The sequence below is a fragment of the Oncorhynchus nerka genome, linkage group LG28 (genome assembly GCF_034236695.1).
Source record: "Oncorhynchus nerka isolate Pitt River linkage group LG28, Oner_Uvic_2.0, whole genome shotgun sequence".
NCBI lineage: Eukaryota > Metazoa > Chordata > Actinopteri > Salmoniformes > Salmonidae > Oncorhynchus > Oncorhynchus nerka.
This window is the reverse complement of record NC_088423.1, coordinates 64,436,715-64,445,739: the sequence shown is the minus strand read 5'-3', so window position 1 is coordinate 64,445,739 and position 9,025 is coordinate 64,436,715. Positions and strand designations below refer to the sequence as shown.

General features: G+C 43.2%; 1 protein-coding gene across 1 annotated transcript in view; it reads right to left on the bottom strand.

Moving 5' to 3' along the window:
- Positions 1-373: 373 nt before the first annotated feature.
- The window catches only part of LOC115113528 (neuropilin and tolloid-like protein 2), a 26,570-nt gene continuing 17,918 nt past the window's right edge, over positions 374-9,025 (bottom strand). Inside the window, exons 8-9 of the mRNA XM_029641299.2 lie at positions 2,611-2,724; positions 374-2,485 (exon numbers count right to left, since the gene is read on the bottom strand). Of these exons, the coding sequence (XP_029497159.1) occupies positions 1,821-2,485; positions 2,611-2,724 (779 nt within the window). The 3' untranslated portion in view covers positions 374-1,820. The remainder of the gene's footprint in view (positions 2,486-2,610; positions 2,725-9,025) is intronic.

Sequence of the window (9,025 nt, the reverse complement as noted above, 5' to 3'; positions counted from 1 at the left end):
AGAGTGAATTTTGATTGAAAGAGGAATTTTAAAAGGCCCGGTTGCACAAAACTCAGTCAAAAAAATGTTTTATTACATCAGTTCTATGTATAATATAATCATATAAATACATTTTTATAGGACTGAGCAGAGTCAATTATGGTAATTATTACAATATACATAATATGAATTAAAGACTAATTTTAAATTCTTCTAAAGTGGCTAAGAATACTATGTATTTGTACACATCAACTAAACAGAAACTTATCTTCAGGCTATTTTCAGTAGTTTCAATTCCCATGCTGTTTCATTCATTAAGTTGTGGGGTTTTGGAAATTTTTTTTTTGCAGAGCAACTGTTAGTGTTTTCTTATCAAATGAAAGGCAGACACAGGTAAGTGAGTAGGGTCTCTTTTAATGAAACAATGAAATCCTACAACCAGTGATTGAAATAATAAATGGTGGCCCATGTCGGTCTGTCTGTCTGTTTGCTTTAAATGTCAGATCAGAAAATAATCTCATCTGTGTAGTCCTTATTCCACCATTCAGGTAATATCAACATTTCTGAATTAAAAGTTGCTAGCCTATTTAGGCTACTTTCTCACATCACTCTGAATTTATCATCAGCTCCCGAATGACCCTTTTAGCTTTTTTTTTTTATCATTTAAAAACTTCATGGATATTCAACCTTGTACCAGGTGTGATTGTGTGGGCATCCCAATCCCTTTATAGATTCCCCGTTTTATACTCTCTGGGTTCACCACCATAGTCCGCATCTGAACTCAAAATCCCCAAATGGAACCAAAATGTTAAAAAGCACACAGAAAACACATCTATTCCTCTGTCTAGATGTTATTTATTTTTATTTATCCATTATTTTACCAGGTAAGTTGACTGAGAACACATTCTCATTTGCAGCAACGACCTGGGGAATAGTTACAGGGGAGAGGAGGGGGATGAATGAGCCAATTGTAAACTGGGGATTATTAGGTGACCGTGATGGTTTGAGGGCCAGATTGGGAATTTAGCCAGGACACCAGGGTTAACACCCCTACTCTTACGATAAGTGCCATGGGATCTTTAATGACCTCAGAGAGTCAGGACACCCTTTTAACGTCCCATCCGAAAGACGGCACCCTACACAGGACAGTAATCCCCAATCACTGCCCTGAGGCATTGGGATATTTTTTTAGACCAGAGGAAAGAGTGCCTCCTACTGGCCCTCCAACACCACTTCCAGCAGCATCTGGTCTCCAATCCAGGAACTGACCAGGACCAACCCTGCTTAGCTTCGGAAGCAAGCCAGCAGTGGTATGCAGGGTGGTATGCTGCTGGCAAATATCCTGTAGATATCCTACATGAAAATCTGCCACATCTGAATGTATATTTAGTGTGTTCCCTCAAGACATAGAATATTCATTGGGGCTCTACATGTGTGTAGATGTGTGTGTGGTAATCATAACCTGCATCACATCATTGTCATCATATATGCACATTTTTATCAAATCAAACAATATAAAATGAATAGGTTAAAAGCAACAACATGAAGCTTGATACTCTGGTTTTAATAGACAGTACATAGACAAAAATAAAGACGAAAATAGAAGGATAATATATATATGTGCTTGACATGTGAATGAATGTAAATACAGTAAACAGTCAAGTAATTTTCATCTGACTGTTTCTCTGTGTGGCAGTGTCCCGTTATTTTGAGCATACAGGGGAAAGGCTGAATCTGCATGCGAGAGTCCCCCCTATTAAACTGATCAAAAGAAGGAAAACCAGAAAATAAACTTGAGTAAGGTTCCTCTCCTCCTTTTCTTCCCCCTCTCCCATCTTCACCTAGAAGTCCATGGACATTGAACGCTGCTGGGGGTCGACGATGCTGGTGTTATTGCGGCCCCCGTTGCGGGAGCTGAGGGTGCCACAGCCTCCTGGCCCAGCACTTGGCCCGGCCGCTCCGCCGCGGACGTAGATCTCACAGGGGATCTCCTCCATGACGCGGTCTTCAATGACATTCTCGGCGCAATCGTGAGTCTGTTTGTAGCCGTAGCAGCTTTTCTTATAGGTGCTGTTAAAGGTCTTCATGGGCGGGGGCTTGGAGAAGTCGTTGTGGTAGGAGAGCTCCATGGAGCTGAGGGTGGTGCGGCTCTGCTTCATGCTGCCTCCCGAGGCCTGCAAGCCACAATGGTGCTCGTGGACACAGCGCGACGTGGTGGAGGAGCGGCGCAGCTTGTGGTAGCTCTCCAGCTCCTCTGATAGGTCAGCCAGGTCAGAGGAGATCTCCTTGTCACGGAGGGAGAAGAGCTCGTAGTGGGGAGGGTCAAAGACCTCCTGGAAGCCAGCCTTGTTGAAGACTGGCCGGCGGGCTACCAACTTCTTCCTGGGCTGCTTCATCTGAACCAGGATGGAGATGATAAGTAGGACGAGAACCACGCCTGAGGACACGCCGATCACCGTGCCGTGGGTATTAGTAATCTGATGGAACAGGCCATTGGATTTCTTCTCTGTTTGTGAAGCGGAAAAAACAGTAAGCCTACTATAATGGTTTGGTTGTCGCAAGTCAATTTACCACATGATAAAAGTACTAAATGATTAAAAGTAGAAAATAGGAAATTAAATTTTCACTCACCCTTACAATGGTTCTCATCCCAGGGGTAGACACAGTTCTGGACCCCATTACACACCAAGGAGTTATTGATGCACATGTTGCTATGGCAAAAAAACGTGTTGCTATTGCACGGGGCTGAAACAAGAGACAAGGTAAAGTTATTAAAGATGAAAACTACTGCGATAAAATGCTAGATGTCTGCCACTTGAAACCATACGTCATCATTTACAGCTTGCATGACATGATCGGCAATTGAAATGGCTGCTTCTCCTAGCAAACATGCAGAGTGAAAAAAAAACAGCGTAGAGTATGGAGTGCAGTAAATCAATTTAGACGGCCATCACGAGGCACAGATGGCCAGGCGCGCTGAGACTCCTGACTAAACTAGCTCTTACAAGGCTAGTCACGAGACAGCTGGGAAGGCTGGTAAATTGAACGTGGCTGCTGGGCCCAGGAGATGGATGTGCGAGGCTGGTTCTGTGGGTCCTAACAGGATGCCCCCCGCCACACATTTACATCCCCTTCCTCTTGCCCCCGCCTCTCCCACCATTCTACATCAGAGATCTGAGCAGCTTGTCATCCCAAATCCCCCCACCCCCACACACACACACACCTCAAACCCCATCAGGCAGTACGACACTAGCCCCACCAGGTCCCACCGCACCCCTGACACATACACGCTGTTTAGGGCCTAACACCAAACCATTCCCCTCCACTGCCGCGAGGCTAAGCAGTTCTGACAGCGGGATGAAGGGGTCATAACACGCCTTTCGTCTCCCGTTGAGTGCGTAGAATTCCCCTGACTATGCGCTCACTTCCAAACTGATTAGACATCTCTCGCCTTCAAAAAGCTTGTTCTCTCTCTGGTTGTCAGCGCCGGTTCGTGTTCCCCATCTTCACAGTTCCCCCTTGAGAGAGCCCAGAACCACAGAGGTAATGAAAATGATGATGCACAGTACTCTCTCTGTGTGTCAATGGTGTTCTGAGATGGATAAGTACTAAAATATCCAAGGTGATGGTCCAGATGAAAGTGCCTTGACTGATTACTCAGATGAATGTCTCTGTTTGGTCCTTTAATTGAACCCCGGTCTGTGACGTAGGGACAACATGAATTTGAAATGCAAGACAAACACTATGAAAAATGTGATCTTTTTTAATATGCATCAGAATGCTAAAGAGCTCTTAAAAAAACATCTCTGTTGAATTTAACGGTTGAAAAGCATGCATTTGGTTTTACTAGCATTTAAGAGCAGTTGGAGGCCACGGAAGGAGTGTTGTATGGCATTGAAGCTCGTTTGGAAGTTAGATAGCACAGTGTCCAAGGAAGGGACAGAAGTATACAGAATGGTGTCGTCTGCGTAGAGATGGATCAGGGAATTGCCCACAGCAAGAGCAACATCATTGATATATACAGAGAAAAGAGTCGGCCCGAGAATTGAACCCTGTGGTACCCCCACAGAGACTGCCAGAGGACCGGACAACATGCCCTCCGATTTGACACACTGAACTCTGTCAGCAAAGTAGTTGGTGAATCAGGCAAGGCAGTCATTAGAAAAACCGAGGCTACTGAGTCTGCCGATAAGAATATGGTGATTGACAGAGCCGGATTGCACAGCGGAGAAGGTACGGTGGGATTCGAGATGGTCAGTGATCCGTTTGTTAACTTGGCTTTCGAAGACCTTCGATAGGCAGGGCAGGATGGATATAGGTCTGTAACAGTTTGGGTCCAGGGTGTCTCCCCCTTTGAAGAGGGGGATGACCGCGGCAGCTTTCCAATCCTTGGGGATCTCAGACAAATATGAAAGAGAGGTTGAACAGGCTGGTAATAGGGGTTGCGACAATGGCGGCGGATAGTTTCAGAAATAGAGGGTCCAGATTGTCAAGCCCAGCTGATTTGTATGGGTCCAGGTTTTGCAGCTCTTTCAGAACATCTGCTATCTGGATTTGGGTAAAGGAGAAGCTGGGGAGGAAAAATGGTTTTTGTTGCAAAACGCTATATATCCATTGTTTAGCTGGAATGGAATGTTTGTATCCTGTATATTTAACATTTAAATTAAACTCATCATAAATCTAACCTAATGCTATAGTGTTTGGTTAGTGTTAGGCCTTGTTCCACAGGGCACCCAAGTCCCTATATAGTGCACTACTTTTGACCAAAGCCCAAATCTCATATTACTGTATTGATATACACTACCGTTCAAAAGTTTATGGCCACTTAGAAATGTCCTTGTTTCTGAAAGAAAAGCACGTTTTTTGTCCATTAAAATAACATCAAATTGATCCGAAATACAACACGAGCAATGGACATTATACCGGTGGAAATCTGTCCTTTGGTCTGATGAGTCAAAATGTGAGATTTTTGGTTCCTACCGCCGTGTCTTTGTGAGACGCAGAGTAGGTGAATGGATGATCTCCGCATGTGTGGTTCCCAACATGAATCAAGATGGAGGTAGTGTGATGGTGTGGCGGTGCTTCTTTGGTGACACTGTGTGATTTATTTTGAATTCAAGGCACATTTAACCAGCATGGCTACCACATCATTCTGCAGTGATACGCCATCCCATCTGGTTTGCACTTAGTGAGAGTATCATTTGTTTTTCAACAGGACAATGACCCAAAACACACCTCCAGGCTATGTAAGGGCTATTTTACCAAGAAGGAGTGTGATGGAGTGCTGCATCAGATGACATGGCCTCCACAATTCCCCGACCTCAACCAAATTGAAATGGTTTGGGATGAGTTGGACTGCAGAGTGAAGGAAAAGCAACCAACAAGTGCTCAGCATACGAGGGAACTCCTTCAAGACTGTTGGAAAAGCATTCCAGGTGAAGCTGGTTGAGAGAATGCCAAGAGTGTGCAAAGCTGTCATCAAGGCAAAGGGTGGCTACTTTGAAGAATCTAAAATATATTTTGATTTGTTTAAAACATTTTTGGTTACTACATGATTTCATATGTGTTAAATTCATAATTTTGATGTCTTCACTATTATTCTACAATGTAGAAAATAGTAAAAATAAAGTAGTAGGTGTGTCCAGACTTTTGACTGGTACTGTATGCATATTATATACAGTTAAAGTCAGAATTTTACATACCTTAGCCAAATACATTTAAACTCAGTTTTTCACAACTCCTGACATTTAATCCTAGTACAATTCCCTGTTTTAGGTCAGTTAGGATAACCACTTTATTTTAAGAATGTGAAATGTCAGAATAATAGTAGAGAGAATGATTTATTTCAGCTTTTATTTCTTTCATTCTTTCAGCCTTCTACACGCTTCCCACAATAAGTTGGGTGAATTTTGGGCCCATTCCTCCTGACAGAGCTGGTGTAACTGAGTCAGGTTTGTAGGCCTCCTTGCTCACACATGCTGTTTCAGTTCTGTCCACCAATTCTCAAACGGGTTGAGGTCAGGGCTTTGTGATGGCCACTCCAATACCTTGACTTTGTTGTCCTTAAGCCATTTTGCCACAACTTTGGAAGTATGCTTGGGGTCATTGTCCATTTGGAAGACCCATTTGCGACCAAGCTTTAACTTCCTGACTGATGTCTTGAGATGTTGCTTCCATATATCCACATAATTTGCCCTCCTCATGATGCCATCTATCCCTCCTGCATCAAAGCACCCCCACACCATGATTCTGCCACCCCCGTGCTTCACAGTTGGGATGGTGTTCTTCGGCTTGCAAGGCTCCCCCTTTATCCTGCAAAGATAATGATGGACATTATGGCCAAACAGTCCTATTTTTGTTTCATCCGACCAGAGGACATTGCTCCAAAAAGTACAATCTTTGTCCCCATGTGCAGTTGCAAACCGTAGTCTGGCTTTTTTATGGCGGTTTTGGAGCAGTTCTGAGCTGCCTTTCAGGTTATGTCGATAAAGGACTCGTTTTACTGTGGATATAGATATGTTTGTACCTGTTTCCTCCAGCATCTTCACAAGGTCCTTTGCTGTTGTTCTGGGATTGATTTGTACTTTTCGCACCAAAGTACGTTAATCTCTAGGAGACAGAATGCGTCTCCTTCCTGAGCGGTATGACAGCTGTGTGGTCCCATGGTGTTTATACTTGCGTACTATTGTTTGTACAGACGAACGTGGTACCTTCAGGCATTTGGAAATTGCTCCCAAAGATGAACCAGACTTGTGGAGGTCTACCATTTTTTTTATGAGGTCTTGGCTGATTTCTTTTGATTTTCCCATGATGTCAAGCAAAGAGGCACTGAGTTTGAAGATAGGCCTTGAAATACATCCACAGGCACACCTCCAATTGACTCAAATGATGTCAATTAGCCTATCAGAAGCTTCTAAAGCCATGACATCATTCTCTGGAATTTTCCAAGCTGTTTAAAGGCACAGTCAACTTAGTGTTTGTAAACTTCTGACCCACTGGAATTGTGATAAGTGAAATAATCTGTCTGTAAAAAATTGTTGGAAAAATTACTTGTGTCATGGTTGAAAAACAAGTTAACGACTCCAACCTAAGTGTATGTAAACTTCCGACTTCAACACACACACACATATCATTTTTGAAAAGATTGATGTCACAAATGTATCATTTTTACACACCAATTAATTTCAGAAGTTCTGTAGCCCTTTACACTCATACCCGTTTACGGGTTGAGAATGGCAGATTTGGACACTGATAAGCACCTAAATTGAAACGCAGTGGCTGTACAGTAACATGCTATATTTAACTTCAGAGGTCAGGCGCTGCCCTTCACAGCGCTGTATGGGTTTTTGACTTACAGCCATTCTGAACTTGAGCACTGCACGCGACAAGACGTTTCCCCCTACCCTTCCCGCTAGTTGGGCAACTCTTGCACATTTCTGTTGTCTGAGTGAGGGAAATGCGATCAATTTAAGATGACAATGCGTTTTGAGAGAGTAGACGTTGAGGATTACAATAAATACAGCTGTGATGTCATACAAACATGGAAAACAAGTCCATGTGTGCACTTTACATTTCCATGTCATAACACTCATGTCATATACAGTGTCAACATTCAGGATCTTTATGTTTGATGTCCAATTGCAAGATGACAGGGCGTCATACTCTGGGTCGTACTGAACAGAAGGAGCCTATGTTTGTCTATTGTGAAGGACATTTGCCTCAGAACATGCACCTGAATGCACTCAGGACTCCTTTCTATACGCACCCAAAATTACTATCTTTTTCTCTGAATTTCCTTGTGAAAGCCTAAGAAACATTTAAATATAGCCCTATCCATATAGGCCAAGAGTGTAAAAAGCAAATTTACTAACATTTCTGAAAATGGATATAGTGTTTTGGAATAGAAGTCTTCAACTGTTTCCTCCAAGGAAATGTTCTGTAATTTACATACAACCTTTAAACCACATCTGCCATGCAAAAGGCAGCGCTTTATGCAAAGCATCTGATCATAATGACATACTAATAATGACAAATGAGTCAGCTTTTCCATTCCTCAATGGGAAGATACATCCCATTTGTCCATTGTGAATGATGACACATAATTATGGCCAATGCGTTACACCGTTATATGCATATTCAATAACTTGTCATTTTCTTTGAGGTACTCGGCAAAGACGGTGGGAAAAGAACTGGCTTTGCGATACCACTGCTTAGCATGCCACTTTAATGAACTTTCCCTTTCTAAAATGAGAGTTGAATGTCAGTCAGATATTTACTATTCAGAGGATGTGGATGTCGTCAATAAATCAAGGAGAATAATGGGCAGTTGGCCCCATCTATCTCTTCCAACCTTTCATAAATCTGCTGTGTGTCTGGACAAAATACTGACCACTAAATTGTGAGGATTAAAAAAAATAAGGAGACAAGAGGACCTGCCAATTGATAAAGTCCTCAGACTGATCTGCAATTATTTATCTCCAAATTAACTCCTGGTTTAGACGGCCCACAATAACATATTTTTGGGGGGGGGGCGAAAGAAGGGGAACACTCACGGTCGACAAATGAGGTGAAGAGCATCTGGAAGCGGCTGAGTCGGCTCTTCTCGTCGGCCCACATCCGCACCACTCCCACCCCGTTGGTGAGCATGACGTCGTTAGCCACGGTGCTGCAGAACTTGGCCTTTAGGTTTTCGATGGCACTGCTGCCGTCGTACACGGCCACAAAGTTCTTGTCGCACTCGTTGGAGTGCTCCATCTGGTATTCCAGGAAGCGAATGAAAATCTACAGCCAGAAAATCACCACGTTACAACACGTTACCATGGCGACACAGCTGACACTCAGAAAGGAAATGGTACCCAAAAATGAAGTGGAAATTGAAGCATTTATAAAGGGATATTGGTACTGAAGGACAATAGACTCATACTTGGATTAAACCTATCCTCGTAGGCTTAGCCCAATTGTACAGCGCAAAACCACTGGGAATCATTGAACTCAGATGAATAGTTGTAGAACTAAATCTTTTGAGCGCAAGATGTATGCTGTGCAC